The 23,908-nt window shown below is 46.5% G+C and overlaps 1 protein-coding gene across 3 annotated transcripts; it reads left to right on the top strand.

Moving 5' to 3' along the window:
• The first annotated feature begins 105 nt into the window (after positions 1 to 105).
• ccser2b (coiled-coil serine-rich protein 2b) lies at positions 106 to 23,079 on the top strand. Of its 3 annotated transcripts, XM_027277113.1 has the most exons (16): positions 106 to 551; positions 8,840 to 10,074; positions 10,266 to 10,433; positions 10,516 to 10,692; positions 10,774 to 10,844; positions 10,965 to 11,138; positions 11,939 to 12,029; positions 13,076 to 13,160; positions 13,239 to 13,334; positions 13,447 to 13,561; positions 13,762 to 13,845; positions 13,981 to 14,067; positions 14,164 to 14,292; positions 14,990 to 15,095; positions 15,524 to 15,563; positions 21,092 to 21,279. In XM_027277113.1, exons 2-16 carry the CDS (start codon positions 8,883 to 8,885, stop codon positions 21,135 to 21,137), a joined length of 2,661 nt encoding a protein of 886 aa, XP_027132914.1. In that variant the 5' UTR covers positions 106 to 551; positions 8,840 to 8,882; the 3' UTR covers positions 21,138 to 21,279. The 3 variants fall into 3 exon arrangements, with proteins under 3 accessions (XP_027132914.1, XP_027132915.1, XP_019124591.1); XM_027277114.1 differs by lacking the exon at positions 15,524 to 15,563 and having other exon boundaries at positions 21,092 to 21,298; XM_019269046.2 differs by lacking the exons at positions 14,990 to 15,095; positions 15,524 to 15,563 and having other exon boundaries at positions 21,092 to 23,079.
• The last annotated feature ends 829 nt before the right edge of the window (positions 23,080 to 23,908 follow it).

Below are 23,908 nucleotides of genomic sequence, written 5' to 3'. Positions count from 1 at the left end.
GAAAGAGTTATGTTTACAGTAGGCAGATGACGTCAGTGTCAGCTGTGCCTCGCGCAGTGTGTGTGTGTGTGTGTGTGTGTGTGTGTGTGTGTGTGTGTGCATGATTCAGCAGCTCGTGCAGCAGCAGCAGCTGTCCGGTCCAGGCTCGTGCTCTCTGCACACGTGCACACCTGACAGGTTTGACACGGAACGAGCGAGCGGCTTTTGTTTTGATATTTGACACCGGCGGCTCGTGAGCCCGTGGAAGGTGGTGCATGCGTGGAGACCCCGTAGTGTGGAGCGGCGCCCCGCAGTGTTGGTGCAGGCCGGAGCGGCAGCGTCGGTCCCGCAGAGTCCCGCAGAGACCCGCAGAGACCCGCTCCTCTGTTCGCCCTTCTCACGTCTCCTCCGTGGATTTTTACCGGGACTCTTACCGGCCGGGGCCTTTCCACAGACTCTCTCCGGTTGGATTAACCGAGCCACGTCCTCACCGACACCCAGCTGCTTCATTCATCCGAGGCAGCGTCGACATTTCCGCATTCTGACGCCTGGATGCTCCGTCTGCCCGGCAGGTGAGCTCCGGTCTCCCGGTGCACCGACACCGACTTTACCGTGCCTGCGACCGTCCAGAGGAAATGATACCGACATATAAACACATATGAAACATTATAGACGGTAACAGGGATTATATAACGTGACTAATACATGGAGAGTCCATGTAACGTGTTATTACAGTCAGCTGTGATAATAACCTTTAAATATGTTATTATATTATTTATTATAACCTGACAGGTGCATAAACACATTTATTTATTAACATTACATTTAATGACACTCTTTATTTACCACATTAACATTTACTACTGTTACATGTTTGACCCAAAAAGACAAATATGTGTAAAAATAAAGTCATTTAAATGAGAAATATTGTTTATAAAGTCATCTAATCAATGAGTCCATCATCAGAAAGGTAATCGATTAATAGTTTCTTTGTTAATTTGAATAAAACTGAATATTAATGAGTTAATTTCTGATGTTTTATTGATGAAATTATAATTAATAATAATGTAGATAAACAGCTCTGTTCTCTAGTTGTTTTGGTTCTGAAGGCTCTGTTCTCTAGTTGTTTTGGTCCTGAAGGCTCTGTTCTCTGGTTGTTTTGGTTCTGAAGGCTCTGTTCTCTGGTTGTTTTGGTCCTGAAGGCTCTGTTCTCTAGTTGTTTGGGTTCTGAAGGCTCTGTTCTCTAGTTGTTTTGGTTCTGAAGGCTCTGTTTTCTAGTTGTTTTGGTCCTGAAGGCTCTGTTCTCTGGTTGTTTTGGTTCTGAAGGCTCTGTTCTCTAGTTGTTTGGGTTCTGAAGGCTCTGTTCTCTAGTTGTTTTGGTTCTGATGGCTCTGTTCTCTAGTTGTTTTGGTCCTGAAGGCTCTGTTCTCTAGTTATTTTGGTTCTGAAGGCTCTGTTCTCTGGTTGTTTTGGTTCTGAAGGCTCTGTTCTCTGGTTGTTTTGGTTCTATGGTCTCTGTTCTCTAGTATTTTGGTTCTGAAGGCTCTGTTCTCTAGTTGTTTTGGTCCTGAAGGCTCTGTTCTCTAGTTGTTTTGGTTCTGAAGGCTCTGTTCTCTGGTTGTTTGGGTTCTGAAGGCTCTGTTCTCTAGTTGTTTGGGTTCTGAAGGCTCTGTTCTCTAGTTGTTTGGGTTCTGAAGGCTCTGTTCTCTAGTTATTTTGGTTCTGAGGGTTCTGTTCGGGCCTCGTTAATTCCTGTGCTTTATTAGTTTGAAGCTCTTAATGAGGCCGGAGTGACTCGGACTCATCAGTTATTGCCCTGCCTCCTGATTGGCTGCTGACTCGTTGTCTCTCTCTCTGCTGATTCACTCTTTCCTCTCACTCTTCCTGTCATCCTCCCTGTTCATCACTCGCTCGTTCACTCGACTGTCACTCTGGTTCTGGTTCTGGTTCTGGTCCGGTCTTTGGCTCATATCAGACCTGTTTGAACATTCTTGATGGCGCTGCCTGTTGGTCTCTGAGCCCGGTTCTGTTGCAGCAGTTATAGCAGTTAGACTTCCTCTCTGCTGTGGATCTCTGATCAGCTGATGATCAGCTGATCAGCTGATCATCAGCTGATCAGCTGCTGTTGTTGTTGTTGAACATGAATATGTAACAGCAGAGGAAAGTGCTGCAGTCTTTACATCAGTGATGAGAAACAGAGACAGGATGTGATGCTCAGGGTTAACCTTCACTCAGGAGCTCCTGGGGTCAGAGGTCAACAGAAGCTGACTCAAACAAGAAGTGAAGTCATGATCTGGACTCGACCTCACGTTGGTCAGTGATGGCGGCTGTCTCAGGGTCCGGCCATGTTTGAGCGTCCTTCATGTGCCATTATAAAAACATGCAGGACTCCCAGAATCCTCCTGGCCTGGATGGAGCGTGGAGGATTAGCTGGAGCTGAGAGCGGGCAGCAGAGAAAGAGCTGCTTTGTGGCAGATTAATGACGGTGGAGGAGGTGGTGGAGGAGGAGGAGGAGGTGGTGGAGAAGTGAGTGGAGGTCCACAGCTCTCAGCGCACAACAGGGATGTTGTCTGTGCCAAGTTGCTATGAAACCAGAGGGGCATCCAGGGGGGAGGGTACCAACCTGAGGGGGCTGTTAGAGGCTCCGGGGCAACCCACAACCTGTCTGTCTGTCTGTCTGTCTGTCTGTCTGTCTGTCTGTCTGTTATTCAACAATACAGAAGTGTGTGTGTGTGTGTGTGTGTGTGTGTGTGTGTGTGTTTTGCCGTCTGGTATCATGAGCTCGGTCATGTGACATACATCTCGCTCCCTCAGATCTTCCTCCTCCATTCACCTGACTTTGCCTGTCTCACCTCCAGCTCTGGACCTCTTTACCCCCCATCATAAGAAACTTCAAGTCTGCACTCAGAGCCCACCTGTTTAAAATGCCTTTTCCATCTGACTGATTTAATTGATTGTCCTATTCTAACCTGTTTTAATGTTGTATTCTTGTAATTTGAACTTTTATGGTTCTTTTTGCTTGTTTCTGTTATTGCTGTATACTTTTATTTATTGTAAGGTGTCCTTGGGTGACAGAGGGCGACTAAGAAATAAAATGTATTATTATTATTATCTGACATGGGTCAGTTTTTGGCACGTTATCTGTGTTTAAGTGTCAGTAAACTGAACAACCTCCGAACCAGCGGGTAGCAGGGAGTACGGCAGCCAGCTGAGGTGGTTTACTTGCCGGGTTTGGCTTCTGGTATCTGGAGGACACCTGTGGGTCGTTAAGGATGCTTGTGGGTCGTCGAGGACACCTGCGGGTCGTTTAGGACGCTCGTGGGTCGTTAAGGACACCTGTGGGTGTATATAGTGAATAAAATCTGATCCAGTTTGAATAAAGTTGTAAAGTTGTGGTTCTGTACAGTAATCAGTGAGGCCCGGCGGTGACAGAAGAGAAAGCGTTTGATTGGATGTAAAATCAGTACACGCCGTACCCCGAGTACAGGATGACATCATCAACAAGTTTTTCTGGTGGCAAAGTCTAAAATACCACTAAGAACACCTGAGAACACTTTGTGTGTCTCTGTAATATCTGGCTGGGTTTTTTCGGGTCAACGCCGAGTGTCTGGATGTCCGGCTGAGAGGAAACCTGCTGCTCGCTCTCAGATCAAATATCGTCCACGGCACAAACACACCCAGCGTCCAACCAGCAGCCATAAATAATAAAAACACAGCGGCTAAAAGAGGCTTTTCTATTTTGATCTGGAGTCAGAGAACACAGCGTGTCCTCGAGGAGGCTGAAAACCACTTCATGACGACGGTTAAATGTGGAACACACGACAGGACTTCCTCTCTGTTCAACAGTTTGATGAAATAATGTTCATCTGATCAGAGGAACCCAACAACAGCAGATATCTGATTAATGTTATTAAGATAACTGAAATTCAAACGATAACATGAATAAAACAATGATATCTTCAGCTGCAGGAGGAGGTTATGTTACTCTGCCCTCTGCCAAGAATATCTGTCCTCCAGCAATCAGCATGAGGAGAGGAAACAAGGACATGATGGAGGACAGAGGACGGACAGCAGCTGAGTTTGTTTACTCTCTCCTCCTACCCACAATCCTTTGCTGTCTGAGGTTGCTTGAGGTCGTTGGTTCACAGAAAGTTTTTCAGGTGTCGACGTCTGTCTGATGACGTCACACGTGGACTTTAACCTGTCCACAGTCATCATTTCTTACATAACACAGCAAGCTGACAGTGAAGTTTACAGTCTGTACAGATTCACAGTCAGAGAGCCTCTGTGTATATGACCGACTATATATATGATGACTGTGTATATATGACTGACTATATATGATGACTGTGTATATATGATGACTGTGTATATATGACTGACTATATATATATGATGACTGTGTATATATGACTGACTATATATGATGACTGTGTATATGACTGACTATATATGATGACTGTTTATATATGACTGACTATATATATACGATGGCTGTTTATATACAAATATAATAAATATGATGACTGACTGTTATGTCCAGATTTTCTGACGATAGCCACGTTTATGTCCTACCTAATTTATCGACCGGTAATAAAAAGTTTTTTTAAAGGACAGATTTGGAGGGCAGTGATTGGATGTTTGTCTCGTCTGTTGTTTGGCTGCAGCAGCAGCTGGTCGATCATGTTACTATTGATCGTTCCTCATTGACCGATGATGGAAGATGATCTGAGCTGCAGAACTTTGTCCCGTGAGCGTTTTTTATTCTCTGCTGCTGAGATCGTCTTTCACACAGACGAGGACGTTTGTGACTTCACCCTCCGTCCTCAGATCGATGGTCCAGTTTCAGGTCCACGGTGGGCTCGGTCTGGACCATCTGCTGGTCCATCTGTTTGAGTTTTCACAGTCTGAGAGTGTGTGAATGAAACCTGAGCTCAAAGACTCACCTGAGAGCCCGGAGGAGACAACAGCATCTGTCAGGTGACAAAGAGACTGTCGGAGCTGAGTCCTGAACCCTGACGGGCCTCGCTGTGTCGTCCTGTTTGTTACACGCTTCTTTTTCTTCTGTGGTGCTCAGATAATACAGTCTGAACATGACACAGCTAACATGTACATAGGAAAAATCTAAAAACATGAAGCGAATGTGAGAATATGAGGTCGACTGTTTCCAGCTGATGGCCTTGATTCCTCTCAGCTCAGTGAGCGGACAACTGGAGCATGAGGACATCGATGAGGAGGAGGAGGAGGAGGAGGAGAAGACTGGGTCAAAGCGAGGAGAAGGAGGTCGGATGACTAAAACCTGGACGTAGTCCTCGTGACGTCCCCGCAGACTGTCTAAAACCTGGACGTAGTCTTTGTGACGTCCCCGCAGACTGTCTAAAACCTGGACGTAGTCTTTGTGATGTCCCCACAGACTGTCTAAAACCTGGACGTAGTCTTCGTGACATCCCCGCAGACTGTCTAAAACCTGGACGTAGTCTCACAGACTGATCAGGATGTTTGTGGTTGACCTCAGCTGAACAGTTTCGTCGGATGTTTGCTGCTGATGTTAGCTGAACGCTGTGTCCAAGTTCTTTGCTGACAAATAAAGACAAAGGACGGGGTAAAGGACGGACAGGAGACTTAGTGAAGGTTCCTGGTTTGTTCACTGTTTGTTTAACGTTCCTTTAACGTTTGGATGGAGTCCAGTTGTCTGTCTGCTGTCACAGATGAATTCACCATTCAGCCAGATCGCAGTCTGAAAGTGAAACGTCAGTCTGAGCTCTGAACAAACCGTCATTGAAGTAATCTAAGTAACTGTAATATATTACTGTGATATCTTTCACGTGTATGGCTTCACCTGCAGTGTGTCCTCTACAGGTGAACATGGTGGTGTGTGTTCAGTAATCTCAGTTTTCTTATCAAACCTGGTTTGTCATTCATTAATTTATATGGACTCTGAGCCAATCACAGAATGCTGCTGAGACAGGAAGTGACCTCCGTTCAGAGTATTTGTGTTCATATATAATCGACTCACTGTCGACTCATTAGACTAACTGTCGACTCACTGTTGACTAACTGTCGACTCACTGTCGACTCACTGTCGACTCATTAGACTAACTGTTGACTAACTGTCGACTAACTGTCGACTCATTCGACTAACTGTCGACTCATTCGACTAACTGTCGACTCACTGTCGACTCATTCGACTGTCGACTAACTGTCGACTCACTGTCGACTCAGTCGACTAACTGTCGACTCAGTCGACTAACTGTCGACTCACTGTCGACTCACTGTCGACTCACTGTCAACTCACTGTCGACTCACTGTCGACTAACTGTCGACTCATTCGACTGTCGACTAACTGTCGGCTCACTGTCGACTCAGTCGACTAACTGTCGACTCATTCGACTCACTGTCGACTCACTGTCGACTCATTCGACTAACTGTCGACTCATTGTCTGGTTATTATGCTGGTTAAATGTCAGCTCATTGTTATCATGGCTGTCAGGATAACAGCAGCAATAATCATGAGGTTTCTCGTGACATCACATGTTGTCTTTGTTAAGAGTGAAAAGCCAGAACATGAAATGTTATTTAGAGCTGCAGTCTGACAGCCTTGAACTTTAGTTCAGCTGTATTTTAAAGTACTGCAGGGGTTCACTGTGATCACATGCTGACCTTTAACCTCTGTGAAGCCGACCGTCCAGTCCAACAAGACGAGACGCCTTGTTTCAGTGAGAGTGACCTTTGACCCCACACACTTTGAACCTCATATCTTGTTTGTTCTCACACTCTTCAATGAGCGACACAGATTCTGCTTTTCCTCCCCCATGAATAACTTTTAGTGTGTGTGTGTGTGCATTTCTGCTAACTGTAACTGTTACTGTCGACACTGTAACTGTAACTGTAACTGTAGACACTGTAACTGTTGACACTGTTACTGTCGACACTGTTACTGTAACTGTCGACACTGTAACTGTAACTGTAACTGTCGACACTGTAACTGTAACTGTCGATACTGTTACTGTCGACACTGTAACTGTAACTGTCGACACTGTTACTGTAACTGTAGACACTGTAACTGTAACTGTAGACACTGTAACTGTTGACACTGTTACTGTTACTGTCGACACTGTTACTGTAACTGTAACTGTAGACACTGTAACTGTAACTGTAGACACTGTAACTGTAACTGTAACTGTAGACACTGTAACTGTTGACACTGTTACTGTCGACACTGTTACTGTAACTGTAGACACTGTTACTGTAACTGTCGACACTGTAACTGTAACTGTCGACACTGTTACTGTAACTGTCGATACTGTTACTGTCGACACTGTAACTGTAACTGTAGACACTGTAACTGTAACTGTCGACACTGTTACTGTAACAGTGTTACTGTTACTGTAACAGTGTTACAGTAACAGTAACAGTGTTACAGTAACAGTGTTACTGTAACACTGTTACTGTAACAGTGTTACTGTTACTGTCAGCTAACTGTCGACTCGTTGTCTGTCACCCGGCTAAACTCGGCTGTGTTCTGTGTTGTGTGATGATGAAGTTCTCTCTGAAACCTTCAAATAAATGAGTTTGCTGTTTTGTGACTGTGTACTTTGTTCTGAAGGAGGTTGTAGTTACTGAGTGGTGGTGATGCTTCATCTTCCCCTCCTGACAGTGACACAGCAGAGGGGAAGCTCTGACTCAGTCAGTCAGTCAGTGTGTGCTGGGAAAGGCTGTGTTTGATGCTGCTGGCTGTGACTAATACTCTTTATAAGATAATGTAACGTACAGTCTGAAGCTTCGGTTCATGGAATGTGTGAAGCTTGAGGCCGTGCAGATGATCCGGACGTGATGTTTGGATCCTTCTGTTTCTCTCTCGCTCACATCACAAGTTTAGTTTCTGCCGCCACGCCTCGCTCTCTCTCTGAACACATCAGCTGTTTTTAATGTCGGGGCCAAGAACTGCGTGTGATGCTGCGTTTAGCTCGGTACGGTGGCCCTGGGCGGACAAAACACTGAAGACCAGTCTGTGTTAGCAGCATGTGTTCAGGCTGCAGGGCGAGAGCAGTCAGGCGGACAGTCTGCTTCAAATGATAGAGATGTATTTATTTATTATACAGAATATCTTTGATATTAATCATTTTATAATTGATAATTAACCTTCAGCTGTTTTCACAAATGAATGGATGATAATAAAATATAAGTTTAGTTGCAGCCTTGTTGCTGTTTATTTATAATTATATAAATATATTTATAGTTTGTATGTTGACGTGGAGTTTTCCTGCTAACACAGTCTCTTTATGTTCAGACACACTCGCTCTGCTGCAGACCTGAAACAGGCCCGCCTTGTTTTTACTGCCTCTGGGCCCGTCTCACCTGTGTGTGTGTGTGTGTGTGTGTGTGTGTGTGTGTGTGTGTGTGTGTGTGTGTGTGTGTGTGTGTGTGTGTTGCACACAGACAGGATGTGTTGGGTGTGTCTGATTACCATCTGTCGTTTTCTGTTGGACGAGCAGGACAGCTGATTGTTTTTATTCGGGCGTGGTGTGTGTGTGTGAGAGACAGTGCAAAGAAAACACACACAAAAACCACTGCTCACACACACACACACACACACACACACACGCCTGAACTCACCCTGCAGTGTTTCAGCTGCTAATCACAGTTTGTGTCAGAGCTGCTTCTCTCTGGATTTTTCCACTGACTCAGCGCGTAAATCATTTTCTACAGAGGTGAGTTCATCTCTGAGTCTGTGTGTATAATATATATGTAACATCTATAACATGTTTACCTGCATGTACAGTGTGATGCTTACGTTAACTCGTGATGTCTTCATGTCTCCGTCTCCTTCCTGTCTCCTTCCTGTCTCCTTCCTGTCCAGCTCGTCTTGCTCAGTGTCTCCATGGTGAAGTGGGCGGGGTCTGATGTCAGCCCCTCCTCTCCACGACCCTCCCGCCATGCCCACCATGGTTTCCAGGCTGCCCAAGTTCGGCTCGCGGCCCAAACCTCCCAGCGTCACTCAGGCGACTCCGGCTGCCCCTACCAGCATCAGCACCACCTGCCTGACCAACGGGTTCTACCACCACCCAGGCCCGGTGGGCTTCAACGGGAGTTTAACGTCCCCCCCGGCCTCCGCTAAGCAGAATGGATTCATCCGAGTCCCCGCTTCGTTTTCCATGAAATGGAGGAAAGAGAATGAGGTGGAGGATGGAGCTGACGGAGATCTGAGGAGAGGGAAGGGCGGGAACGTCGGGCAGAACCGCCCCAATCCAAATCAGTATTATTCCCAACGACAGCAGCCAGGCGACGGCAGGAAACCAGCCCCGCCTTCAGGAGGGAGGGGGCGTGGTTTTGGCCTTCCTGTGACATCATTACCGTCACCACAGTCGAGCCCCAGAGCACTTCCTGTGTCTAAGACTGGATCCCGACCCGGCCACGCCATGTTCGGGCTGACCAGTGGCACCAAACCGGCCCAGAACGGTCTCTGTGGATCCAAACCTCGGAGTGGAGCCAGCGGAGCTCTGAGGCAGCCTCAGACGGCTCGTTCTGCTGGCTCCAGGCCCGGTTCTGGTCCTGGTTCTCGATCCGGATCTCCTCTCCAGAACAAACAGCAGGCCAGCCGCTCTCACTCCAGCGACAGCCTCGGTTCTGCTCCGCCCGTCCAGCTGACTGAGAGTGATCGTTTCCGGTCACGGAGCCTCACCCAGGTCCGCCGGCAGCCCTCGCCCACCCTCACCCCGTCCTCCACCTCCGCCTCCACCACCTCCCTCTCCCACAACCCTGTGGTTACCCGCTCCTACTCCATCAACAGGGCAGCTGGGCGGGCGGCTCCACCCAGAGCCAGCGTAGGAGGCGGCGGGGTCAAAGGTCGCGCCGGGTTCAGCATCCCGTCCCTGCTGCTCCCCTCTGCCTTAAAGAAGCCCCTCCTACCCAGCCTCGGCCCCGCCTCTAAGCCCAGCGGCATCAGCTATAAGCTGTCACGCCCATCACTCAACAAGCAGCCCCGCCCCCTGCGAGTGACCCCAGCCAACCTGACGGAGGGCAACCAGGAGGTGAACGGACTGACGGGCCGGAGAGACTCAGTGGAGACGCCTTCGACCACCGAGAACAGCCCAGGTGAGAGACCTCATCGATCTGTAATCTGTAATCTGTGATCTGTGATCTGTAATCTGTAATCTGTAATCTGTAATCTGTGATCCGTGATCCGTGATCCGTAATCTGTGATCCGTAATCTGTGATCTGTGATCTGTGATCCGTATCGAATGGTTCTTTGATTGACTCATTGTATTTCCTCTCCTCTCGATCAGAAAGTAGCCCAGAGGCTCCAGAGACGGAGGGGCTGACGGCAGAGCCGATATCCCAGGAAGATGTGTCGATTGTGGGGGAGACTCTGGAGGACATGTCCCTGTCCTCCAACTCGTCTCTGGACAGAAATGACATCAGTCAGGAGTACATGGACGACTTTGACAACCTCGGTAAGACGGACGGACTGTGGCGTTTCACAGTGACATCACGTGTGACGTCATCAGGTGAGTTAGAAGGTGTTTGTGTCTGCAGGAAACGGAGGCGTCGGCATCCTGCTGCTCTCCTCTAAGAACGACGAGGACGACTCGGGGCTCGACCAATCCTGCGCCAGGTTTGATGACGACAAGGTGTCGGTCAGTGGTGTCGGCAAAGCGTCAGGGCTCTGTTTCCTGGACGACGGTGTGGACTGGACCAGTATGACACTGAGCGGTGAGTTCAATGTGATGACAGGTGAACAGACGTCTTCAAACTCCAACCAAACTTTTATAACGTCTGTCTGTCTGTCTCCAGGTGAACAAGAACATCGACTGACCCGACTGCCACATCCGAGAAGGTCCAGTCAGCCAGACTACCATGACCAGGTACTGTGACAAGGTTCATGTAACGAGATCATGTTTATTTAGATCAAAATCATGAATAAGGAGCCATGATGACTCCTTGTCCCCTTGTTGAGTGTCTCTGTCCTCTTTGTGTCTTCACAGGGTGGTTCGTCTCTGGACTTGTCCCCCTCGGACAGCTGTGGGTCAGGGGGAACCTACATGTGGGACGAGGAGGGCCTGGAGCCACTTGGGGGCGCCGCCACTACCGCATCCATCCACACCAACAGCAACACCACCCATCACATCGGGAGCTTCGACTCCGACCTCAACAGCATTGTAAGGCCTGAACTGTCATCCACTGGTTGTGTTTGAATGTGATTGGTTAAGTGTTGCTGTCACAGTTTAATAATCAGCAGCGTTCGCTCCGCCCTACGTGGAGCCTCAGGACGTGAGGCCGGGTCGGGTTGGGTTGCGGCGTCTGAAAAGAACAAGCTGAGCTGAAACAGGCTGAAACAGGCTGAAACAGGCTGGATACTAAATGTTTGCTGTCGGCACATTTTTGAACAACGCAAGACACGAGAAGAACTCCAGTTCAAATCCTGGTTGAGTTTAAATCAGCATGTTCAAAGCAAAGACAGTTATTGTTGATTATTGATTATATTAATGTTTGAAAACACAAACACAGCAGACTCAGATCTTTAAATGTGTTTCCTGTCCGTCAGGTCTGAGTGAAATGTGGCAGCGCCCTCGTGTGTCTGCTGAGCGAATCACAGCACGTACAGATGCTTTACACACTGATCATGTGTCATCCATGAAAATAATCAGACACATTTATAGATGGAACCATGGTAACTGTACGCAACGAACATGCAGAAAGAGTGATGCTTATATAATGAGAGGAGGAGGGAGGAGCTGAGGAAACATCAGAAGGAGACGAGAGAGGAAAGGATGGATGGAGAGGGTGGAGAGAGGGATAAGGGTTAATTAATGAGAGAAGGAGAGAGGAAAGGAAAGAGGAGATGAGGATGAAGGATGAGGGGAGAGGAGAGAGGAGGAGGCAGGAAAAGGAGGTTAGGAGGTAATGTGTCATACCTGCATCATGACGTAATAACAGGTGATGTCTCTGTGTGTTTCAGGACATCCTGAATAACCTGGAGTCATGTGACCTGGATGATGACGACCTCATGCTGGACTCAGACGTCCTGGAGGAAGCGTCGCTGCACAGCGGTACGTCTGTTTACACGTGATGACACGCTAACAGACAAACTGACAGCTCTGCTGAAGGTTTGAAGAAGTCCGCTGAAACATTCAGACTGATGCTCAGTGTGTCAGCATCATTTCAGACTGTTCACACTGTTCAGACTGTTCACACTGTTCAGACTGTTCAGACTGTTCAAACTGTTCAGACTGTTCAAACTGTTCAGACTGTTCAAACTGTTCACACTGTTCACACTGTTCAAACTGTTCACACTGTTCAGACTGTTCAAACTGTTCAGACTGTTCAGACTGTTCAAACTGTTCAGACTGTTCAGACTGTTCAAACTGTTCAGACTGTTCAGACTGTTCAAACTGTTCAAACTGTTCAGACTGTTCAAACTGTTCAGACTGTTCAGACTGTTCAAACTGTTCACACTGTTCAGACTGTTCAAACTGTTCAGACTGTTCAGACTGTTCAAACTGTTCAGACTGTTCAGACTGTTCAAACTGTTCAGACTGTTCAGACTGTTCAAACTGTTCAAACTGTTCAGACTGTTCACACTGTTCAGTGTTCAGACTGTTCAAACTGTTCAGACTGTTCAGACTGTTCAGACTGTTCAAACTGTTCAGACTGTTCAAACTGTTCAGACTGTTCAGACTGTTCACACTGTTCAAACTGTTCAGACTGTTCAAACTGTTCAGACTGTTCACACTGTTCAAACTGTTCAGACTGTTCAAACTGTTCACACTGTTCAGTGTTCAGACTGTTCAAGCTGTTCAAACTGTTCAGACTGTTCACGGTGGCTAACAGCTAGGTAGAAGCTCACGTGTTCCTCACGTGTTCTTCACGTGTTCCTCACGTGTTCCTCACGTGTTCTTCACGTGTTCTTCACGTGTTCCTCACATGTTCCTCACGTGTTCTTCACGTGTTCCTCACGTGTTCCTCACGTGTTCTTCACGTGTTCTTCACGTGTTCTTCACGTGTTCCTCACATGTTCTTCACGTCTTCTTCACGTGTTCCTCATGTGTTCTTCACGTGTTCCTCACGTGTCTCCTGTCTGATCTGAACTCTGCAGATGGAGACGGACTGTCTCACATGGCCGAGTGGAGGAGGAGACAGCTGTGCTGGGGGACGCAGGACGTCCACAACGACAACGACAGGTGAGCACTGACACAGTCTCAGGTGTTTGTCAGCTGACGGTCCATGTGCAGACTCTGACGTCTCCGTCGTCCCCTCAGTGACTTCCAGTGCTTCAAACTGACCGAGGATCCCGGGAACCAGAGGACGGACACGACGAGAGACGGAGATCTCATCCTGGACCTCCGTCCTTCAAGGTGAGCCACACAGATCAGCTGACTCTGAACAACATGCTTCTGTATGTTGACGTCCCTGAATGTAACATGAACTCCTCCTCCTCCTCCTCCTCCTCCTCCTGCTCCTCCTCAGGTTTCCCTGTCTGTCTCCTTGTACTCCTAGTTTGGGTCTGGACGTGGAGGAGCTGGCTGAAGACTGTTCTGCAGTGCGATCACAGCTGGAGTACCTGCAGAGGTTACTGCTCCAGGTGAGGAGGAGGAGGAGGAGCAGGAGGAGGAGGAGGAGCAATCATTTCTCTGTCACAGATAAATTTCCAGTTTTTGGATAAAATCCTGAAAGTTTTGCTGGAGTTGTGTCGCGCTCCGTCATCTCATCGTCTGTTCGTAAGACGGTCTGAAGTCTGAAGTGTGTGTGTGTGTGTGTGTGTGTGTGTGTGTGTGTGTCCAGGAGGACGACGTGGACGACGACACTCTGACCACGGACACTCTGAGTCCTGAAGCCAACGACTCGTCCCACAGCTCCGACTCACAAGTCAGAAAACTTTATTTAAACAGCTGATATAACAGCCTGCGTTTCCCAGAATGCCTTTCTACAAGCCTAACACGTGTGTGTGTGTGTGTGTGTGTGTGTGTGTGTGTGTGTGTGTGTGTGTGTGTGTGTGTTCAGGTGCAGGCTCTCCTGCAGGAGGTGCAGCAGCTCAGAGAGGAGCTGAGGAGCAGAGACCGAACCATCGCCCAGCTCACGCTGCAGCTGGTCCGTGTGCACACGTGTCATCACGCCTTTAACATGTTAACGTTCGTCACGTCACTGTGACCTCAGCGTGTTCACGTGTTGTTTTCGTGTCAGCAGACTGTTCCCACGACAACCGCCGCCAGGTGTTGTTGCCAAGAGACGACAGAAAGGATGGATCGACACACACAGACGAGCGAGACGGAGAGAGAGAGCGTGGCATCGCAGACGCCATGGAGAGAGCAGAGTGTGAGCACACACACACACACACACACACAGACACACACACACACACACACGCATGCACACACACACATGCACACGCACACACACACACACACACACAGACACACAGACACGCAGATGTCCATAGAAGCTGCTGACTGCTGAACAGACTGAGCTAACATGAGCTAACAGCAGCTAACAGACTGAGCTAACATGAGCTAACAGCAGCTACAGCTGTCAGCAGTTTACTTCACTGTCCATCATAAACTCTGTAAATCACAGAGAGTTGAGGCGGAGCAGCCGGAGGACATCAGAGGGAAAACCAGAAAACATTTCCTCCATAAAATATGATCCAGTTTCACCAGAATCAGTGAAATAGTTGCTGCTGTGTGACTTAGTGCCGTAAAGCGTTACGTACTTCTCCCGACCCGGAGCCCAAAGTTACATAGTGTGAGAACAGACGTACGAATGACAGAGACACCGTTCAGCTGATCACAGGTCAGTGTGGGTCAACTGATCACAGGTCAGTGTGGGTCAACAGGAGGTTCTGAGTATCTCTCGAGTCTGTCTCCGTCCTCTCGTCTTCCTGTCTTCCCTCTGTCCTTTCTTCTTTGAAGGTCTGACTCAGCATCTTTCCTCCTGCCTGTCTGTCTGTCTGTCTGTCTGTCTGTCTGTCTGTCTGTCTGTCTGTCTGTCTGTCTGTCTGTCTGTCTCTCCTCAGGCTTTACCTCCTGTTCCTTTCCTCTCTCCACCCTGGCAGTATCAGCGCTCCAGGCCTTACAGGGGGAGGCCGAGGCCCAGCATCCCCTCACACCTCGCTAGGAAAAGTGAGTCTCACCTCAACCTCCCCCAAGCCTCCTCACCTCCTCACCTCCTCACCTCCTCACCTCCTCGCCTCCTCACCACCTCGCCACCTCACTCCGTAGATCTCAAACACCTCCTCATCACCCAGCCCTCACTCCTGACTCCTCTTCATTTCATCCTCGTCTTCATATTCTCCACGATGATTAAAGTTTCTTAATTTCCTCCACCTGTCTGTCCACCCTCCACCTGTCTGTCCGTCCTCCACCTGTCTGTCCATCCTCCACCTGTCTGTCCATCCTCCACCTGTCTGTCCACCCTCCACCTGTCTGTCCACCCTCCACCTGTCTGTCCATCCTCCACCTGTCTGTCCACCCTCCACCCTCTGTTTCCACAGACAGACCCCTCTAACTCTGCTCCTTGTTTGTTTCCTTTCCTCTCTGCCTTCGTCCAGGAGTGGAAAAACTAGTGCTTTACTTCAGTGACACGGCGTGGTACGGTACCATCTTTTTATCTTCCTCCTCCTCCTCCCCCTCCTCCTCCTCCTCCTCCTCCTCTATGTCTTCCTCTACTTCTTCCTCTTTATACTCCTCCTCCTCCTCCTCTCCATCCTCTTTCTCTTTGTATCTTTGTCAAACGTTAACGAGGACGTCCTGACGTCATAAATTAAGTTTAAGAATAATTCTTCTAATTGTTGTGATGGCTCAGATGACTCGTGACAGCGTTCATGTTCTGTTGGATTACTTCACTTCAAACAGTAATCTATTACTGAAACAAGATTTTCACTCAATAATCATGATTTCAAATAGTTTGTTTTTGGTGTAACGTCGCAGTAATGGATTACATCATCAGATTACAGTAAATAAGTAACTCTGATCAGCTCAGATTACATTTGTAGTGACAGTTACATTGTCCACCTTAAAACACGGTCTGTCATTCAAAGTTTTTAAGGTTCAGTCTTCAGGATCATGCCGCGGCGTGTCACCGTGTCGACAGAGATTCAACTTCAGTTTATCCCGACGTCACGCTGCAGCCAATCAGACACCTGATCGTGTCTGAACGCGGTTTCAGAGCGACGAGGATTCACCGTCTCTCTGACTGTCTTACTCCTTCATTGCTCCCTGGAGGACAGGTCACACCTTCTCCTTCACAGTGAAACGAGCTCCGTAAAGTCGGGTCAGGAGGCTCGTTAGGAGGCTCGTTAGGAGGCTCGTTAGGAGGCGGCGCAGAGCTAAAATGATCTTTTCTAAACGGCTCTTAAACTTCGTGTCCGACTCGTCGACTCACTTGAAGCAGACGAGATCACTCAGGGCGTGATGGAGGCGAGCGGCTGCGTCTCCGGGGAAATCATGTCAGGTCCACGCAGCGCTGAGGGTTCTGGGAGTTCTGATGTCAATGTGTTGACCCAGTCGTCTAGACACTCGTACACGTTTAGAAGTAAACTGAGGACACACACACAGCATCCTTTTATGGTGGACACGATGGTGACCGGTATCTCTGCTGTCACTGCGAGGTCGGAGGTCACAGACCTCAAGATAATCTCAGCAGACTGACGGAGATCTTCAGTTTCTTCTGAAGTCTCTGTCGTCTGTTCATTCAGAAAGTTTCACACCACAAATTTCATTCAGAAATTTTACGAGAGAAAAGTTTCAAGATGTTAATTTAAATGTTTGTGATGAACTTTAGTCGACGTCTTCATTCACGATGATGTTTAGTGTCTCTTAGCGACGATCGAGGAACAAACATCACGGATCAGACAAAAAAATTCCAGTTAATCATTTTGACCTCGTCTCTGTCCTCAGACCACCTTAAAAAGACAAAAAAACAAAACAAAAACAGACCACCTTAAAAAACACCAAACTCAAAATGTGCCGAACATCCGTCTGTGATTGGCCTGGTGACATTAATGTTTGAGATTCTGTTCACTGACACATGTCGCGTTAGAGACCAAAACAAAGACCGACCAACATAAAACACTTCAAACTATCATTCTTTCGGTCTCTACCCAAAGCTCATGACCTCAGGTGAGCGTAGACAGACCGGGCTCAGCTCTGGTCCGGTACAGCGTCCACATCACTGCTGACACTGCAGCAATCCACCGGTCCATCTCAGACAGCGACAGAGCTCAGTTACCAAACTAACCAATAACACTCCTCTGTCACATGTGGTGTTATTATTCATGGAGGACCAGCTCATGTTCATCTCATGAACCTCCAGGGGCCAATCAGAGGACAGCACTGAGAAAGAGGAGACGTGGGGGCATCAGCGCACACACACACACACACACACACACACACACACACACACACACACACACACACACACACACACACACACTCCTGGTGAATCCTCCTTCTTGTATCTGTCCTTTTAATCCGTCCGTCCCATCATGCATCATTCATGAGGGAGGCAGAGAATGAGGTCGACAGGCTGCAGTACCTCCGCTCACCACCAGGTGTCAGTGTTCACCTAGGAATGATTTCCTGTCAGCTGTTGAAGCTTTACACTCTCCACAGAACCTCCACAGAACCTCCACAGAACCTCCACAGAACCTCCATTATAGACTGTATAAACTCAGCGGCGCCTCCTGCTGGACACTTTAAATAATTCACGTTCAGACTCAGCGAGTTCTGATAGATCTTCATCAATCAAACATCATCACACATGAATCCAGCAGTCTCAGCTTCACAGGCAGACCCAAGTAAAGACACTGAAGACAGTTTATGGAGCCCAGCATGCAGGAATCTGCAGACTCGTCATCATGAAAATCTAGTATGTTGTTACCTGAGATAAGCACACACCTTCACAAACACACACAGGTCAGCCTTCACTCGCCCTGCAGCCTCACCTGCCAGTGGTCATAATGTTATGGCTGACTGGTGAATGTCTTTTCATCAAAGCATGACAACATTTTAGCTCCAACTATAAAATGTTTTTCTCTGCATGATGTTTCACGCAGTAATCCGACCATGACAGCGTGAGAGCAGGCTGTTTGTAATCTGTTAAAGCTGCAGACAGGACGTGGACGTGGACGTGGATGTGGACTCTTCTGTAATCCAGCAGATTAGTTTATCGTCTCTTCAGGCTGATAGAAATCCTGACACATTGTCGGCGTATGAATGTAGTAAAACAAAAGAAGAAGAGGCTTCTGACCGCCAGCTGTGCTTTGTGTTGTGGAGCAGCCGTTAGCATGCTGAGCTGCCCGGATCAATACGAGCAGACTCTAACACGTGACGGATCACGCTGAACTTCTGTTATTTCTTCTGCTGAACGTCCTCGGCTCGCTCTCATTGAGCTTCTACACGGTTTAGTTTCCTCGTTTACAATCCAGACCTGTCACGTAGCCGCTGCTTCAAGAAGCCGGCTTTGTTTTTCTGTGGATGTCTCGTTGTTCAGGAGTCATGTTGGAGTCTGTCTGCTCAGGGACGGCAGCTGAATGAGGCTCGATATCCGACCTCGACCTGAAGTGTCTCTGAAGACTAAAACGTGGTGCTGAAAGTTTGTGTCTGCTCAGATTCTCATTTCTGGAATTTAAGTTTGAGGATGAACACAAACAGTTTTCAAAAGCACCAAAATATGGACATTTAAACAACAAAACTAATATATGTAAATGAAACAATCCAAACTATCAACAGAAGATCTCAACAGTTACAACCCACAAATAAAATGGACGACTGACATGAAGTACACAAAATAAACTAAAAATGGAGGAAAAATTAAAAACAGTCTTTTCATTATCGTAATTTTTGTTTCTTTCAAATTTTTTATTTCAATTTAAGAATTTTAAATGATACCCAGGCATTTTTCTCACAATTAAACAGTTAATTGAATATTATGATGTAAAAATATTCTCATTATTATCTAACAAATCAGAAGATTTTGTTGTTTTAACTGGATTTCTTTTGTTTTGTTGGTCGAAAAAATAAGTTACTAACAAACAAACTGACATTTTATTGACCAAAAAATTTTTTTTTTTGTTTTTGAAGTATTTGATTAATAAAAGAGCAGGATGTATCATTACATATTAGATATTAGTCCAAATATTAATGAAGATAGTTCTTATTAACAGAAAATAATAATTTAAGGATGATTAGAAAAGTTAGAAAACATTTTAAACTAGAAATCAGGTATTTAACTAAACTTGCCAAGTTTGTTCAAATAAGTTATTTTTAAGAATATTTACCATATTTATTCATTTATTTATCCTCTAAATATTTCGTTCATTGTTTTATATTTATTCATAGTTTCATGTCAATCACTGGGCATCAGGTGTCGCTGTTCACCTTTATTTATGACTTCTTCCTGAATCTTTTTGTTTTTCTTCTGTCAGTTGAGAGTTATTGTGCAATGAAGAAAAAGTCTGCAGCTCTAAAAGTAATTGACAGAATAATCAATAATAAATGTAGCTGTGGTCTTTATTTCTCAGAGTTTGGCCTTGTGTTGTTAATGTATATTAAATCTGAGCATGTTCATTTATTCAGGATTGTCCGGCTGTAACAGGCATAAATAAATCAGATCTGAGTGAAGGCTGTAAAATAAGTAGTCCAGCCTCGCAGCAGCAACAGCACGGAGCGAGACAGATAAAAAAAAAAAGCGGATTAGTTATTACTTCACAGGAGTTTGCCAGGATCAATAAACTGAGATTGTAGCACATGATGGATTTCACTGCTCAGTTTTTTCACTTTGCGTCTGATTCTGGCTGTAAATCGGATTATCGGTGTGTAGATGAGAGCTGGCTGCAGGATTAAAGTGTGGAAAGCAACAAGAAGATTAACACTTCTGTATCAGTCACAGTCCGTTACTGCGGCTAACTGATGGGCTGCTGTTCTCCCGTCTTTGTGAGGACCGTTTAGAGTTTTAGACCAAGAGAGGGAAGACGGTACAGGAAAGACAAGTTTAGAAAATCAGGTGGTCGAGGTGAGGAAACTTTTGGAAACTCAAAGATCTCTGGAAAGTTTGTTTGTTTTTGGAAAGTGAGGGCGTTCTTTACAAAGTGAGGACGTTCTTTACAAAGTGAGGGCGTTCTTTACAAAGTGAGGGCGTTCTTTACAACGTGAGGACGTTCTTTACAAAGTGAGGACCTTCTTTACAAAATGAGGACCATCTTTACAAAGTGAGGGCGTTTTTTACAAAGTGAGGACCTTCTTTGCAAAGTGAGGACCTTCTTTACAAAGTGAGGACCTTCTTTACAAAGTGAGGGCATTCTTTACAAAGTGAGGATGTTCTTTACAAAGTGAGGATGTTCGTTACAAAGTGAGGACCTTCTTTACAAAGTGAGGACCTTCTTTACAAAGTGAGGACGTTCTTTACAAAGTGAGGGCGTTCTTTACAAAGTGAGGGCGTTTTTTTTACAAAGTGAGGACCTTCTTTACAAAGTGAGGACGTTCTTTGCAAAGTGAGGGCGTTCTTTACAAAGTGAGGTCCTTCTTTACAAAGTGAGGACCTTCTTTACAAAGTGAGGTCCTTCTTTACAAAGTGAGGGCGTTCTTTACAAAGTGAGGATGTTCTTTACAAAGTGAGGACCTTCTTTACAAAGTGAGGGCGTTCTTTACAAAGTGAGGGCGTTCTTTACAAAGTGAGGGCGTTCTTTACAACGTGAGGACGTTCTTTACAAAGTGAGGACATTCTTTACAAAGTGAGGGCGTTTTTTTTACAAAGTGAGGACCTTCTTTACAAAGTGAGGGTGTTCTTTACAAAGTGAGGACCTTCTTTACAAAGTGAGGGCCTTCTTTACAAAGTGAGGACCTTCTTTACAAAGTGAGGTCCTTCTTTACAAAGTGAGGGCATTCTGTTGCTTCTGTTTTTCTCTCTAAAGTTAAAGAAACAAAATAAAAAAAACTTCCTGCATCAGGATGAAAAAACCATCAGAGATCAGCATCGCCTCCTACAGGTCATTAATTATTTTACAAAGATTTCACGTCTGTTCCGTCTGTGCTCATTATATTCAAACACTGCAGCAAAATTATTGACAAGTTTAGATTGATAATTAACCAAATTAAGTCTATAAATATTTTGTTTCCAGTCACAGATACTTCACCCCTCCAGCCAGGAAGACCAGGAACCATTGACAGCCCGACACCCAGCTCCACCTCCAGCTAACTCCTGCTCCACCCAACCAGACAACCCAGCTGATAGCGACTGTCCCGACACCAATGCCGCCGACCCCACCGCCGAGGCAGGAAAGGATCATGGGAGAAGAGCGAGGAAAGAGGAGGAGAAAGGAGAGACGAAGGAGAGGAGAGGAACCAGATCCCTGCAGCCCCCCCAGCCCTCCAAACTCCGCCTCTTCCTGTCTCAGACCTCCAGCTCCTGGTCTGCCTCAGCCGCCGTCGCCGCCGCTGCACCGCCCAAGACTTCAGGAGTTAAGGTCAAAATGGCCACCCTCACCTCCGGCTCCTCCCGCCTGCCCAAACCAAAGAGCCACTGAGGCGTCGGTCCAATAAAGCAGCTTCTTAACACGCAGCGACGTGAACCGCACGGAAACTTCCTGTTCTCCTAAATTCTGATTCTGATACCGTTTGGTCCAGACGGATCACTAAATTATTGAAGCTGTAAATCATATATATACACGGTTAACTTATTTATTGTTGATATTTTGAGCACTGTGACTGATAATAAAGGTTTAAACTTGGTGACGCTTTACTTCACAGGTCCTGTACTCTCAATGAGTTCCTATTAAGACTCATGTCAGTGTTTGATTGGAGGTTACGGGACCAGTAAAATAAAAGTGTTACCAAAGAGTTTTAAATTGACGCTCTTATGATCCGTTAAGTGTTGTATTTATTTATTTCCATTAGAATAAAACGGCAGGACGCGTGTTGGTTCGTTTTTCTGCTCGCTCGCTGTGTTAGGACTGACTGACTCAGAAACTCGTCAAGCTAAGCTGCTCTTCCACCCGAATCACCTCCAGCAAAACGTCTTCGCTGAGGAATCGCCCGAACACAAAGATGACGACGACGACTTCAACCCAACTCAAACCTGCTGCTCTGCAAAGCAACGTCTCCAAGGTCAGAAAGTCCAACGTTATCCTCTCACTGTCCATGTTGTGTGTTCACGTTTAGTTTGTTGTTTCTTAGTCCAGAAAACAAGAATTCACCGTTAAATTAGAAAAGACATGACGGACCCGTCATTCAAACAAAACCCTGAAAACCTCACTCCTCCTCCGATCTCTGGTTTCTTTTTTGGCCGTCCTAGTTCTCATAAAAACCTTTTCAAAGCCGTTGAAAGAACTTGAGTGGTGGTCATAATCAAGTCAGCGTGTTGGAGGAGCGAGGTTTTAACCCTGAAACACACGAGGTTGGCTGAAGACTGGAGGAGAGTAAAGGTCTCGTATGCTTAAAACAAACTGTGGTATGTTTAAACAGACGTCCTTCTGTCAGTCTGTCGTTCTTTACTTTTACAAACTAATCGTGATCCATTCATACAATTCAAGTCCTTCAGAAGTGAAGAGTGAAGCTGACGGCGGTTCTGCTCTTAAACAGAACAAGTCATCATCAACACGATCTTGTTTGTTTGAAGCGTTCAGAGACCTCAGTGAGTTCATACAGACGCAAACATCAAGTCTTTAAGTCTTTCAGATAAAGTTCACCGTCAGGAGACGTTTCAGGATCTTTCCCGGTCAAACGAATCAATTTCTCTCAGCGATGAAGAGACTCTGCAGTGCTGCTCATCACACTGCTTGCTTTGATATTAGTGACTGTATATGCAATAAAACATGCATCATCATACCGTAGGTTCAAACCCCAAACTGACCCGCGTGTCCTCGAGCAGGAGGTGAGGTGTTTGAAATATGCAAAAACAAACATGAGTCTGATGCAGCTGAAGATGGTTCGAGGCTCCACAGACGAGTCCTGATGACGGACGAGCTGATTAATAAAAATACAAAGATCACAACAATGACAGCAGCAGCAGCAGCAGCAATATTTATTATTATCGATTAGCGGACCGCCGGGTGATGTCAGAGTTCAGCAAAATAAAAACAATGACTGTCAGGTCGTCGTCTTAACGAAAGGATTCATTAAATAACTGCAAACAAAATATCCACAGAACACGACCGTGTGCTCGTCTCAGAGCAGAACCAGGTCCATCGTCATTTATCGTCCTCAAGTCAAACATTTCGATGCTTCAGTCGACAGTTCAACCCTCTAAAGTCTGACTTCAACAACGAATCACCGTCACGATGTGGAGTTCTGGTTCTGGTTCTTGACGACACCTTCAGCTGTCTACAGCGCAAAGATCAGATCGTTGTCGTCTTTCTCTTTCCTGTCTGTGTCTGTCTCACTTCATCGTCATGTCTTTTCTCCTCTCCATCCATCATCAGGAGGAGGAGGTGAAGAGACGAGGCTGTCGGCTCTAATTGGAGTTTTTGTACGAGCACTCCTCTCTCCTTCTTTTCTACTTTATTTCCTTTCCTCTCCCTCTGCATTTCCTTTCCTACCTCCTTCTTTCCTCACACACACCTAAGAGCAGTAGGAAGTGACAACCAGGTGTTGGTTGCCATGGCGATACAGCATCCTCACTTTCCTTACCCTCCTCAATCTTCTTGACTGTCCATGTTTCCTTTTTTCTTTCTTGACACTTCTCCTTGCCTCCTTGCCTGCCTCCTCCTTCCTCTCTCCTTCCCTTCTTGTCCTGACACATTGAAGGTCTCACATGTTTAGTTTCTTTATTCAAATCTCGTCAGATTAACGAGCAGATTAATCTGGATTAACTTCGTCACGTCTGAAGGTCACTTCATCGTGAAAAATTAAAGTTCATTCATGAGGACAAATAATCGTTAATCTGCCTCCCAGCAGCCGACCGGCCAATCAGAACCCTTCTCTGATGACACAGAAGAGTA

The sequence above is a fragment of the Larimichthys crocea genome, unplaced genomic scaffold, assembly GCF_000972845.2.
Source record: "Larimichthys crocea isolate SSNF unplaced genomic scaffold, L_crocea_2.0 scaffold83, whole genome shotgun sequence".
Lineage (NCBI taxonomy): Eukaryota > Metazoa > Chordata > Actinopteri > Sciaenidae > Larimichthys > Larimichthys crocea.
This window is presented reverse-complemented; position numbering and strand designations above follow the sequence as displayed.

Bases quoted from the DNA above. Each gene is read 5' to 3' on its own strand.
- ccser2b (XM_019269046.2), top strand. From the start codon at position 8,883: ATGTCAGCCCCTCCTCTCCACGACCCTCCCGCCATGCCCACCATGGTT. The intron at 10,693-10,773 runs GTGAGTTCAATG...GTCTGTCTCCAG, and splicing joins GACCAGTATGACACTGAGCG to GTGAACAAGAACATCGACTG. The intron at 12,030-13,075 runs GTACGTCTGTTT...TGAACTCTGCAG, and splicing joins GGAAGCGTCGCTGCACAGCG to ATGGAGACGGACTGTCTCAC.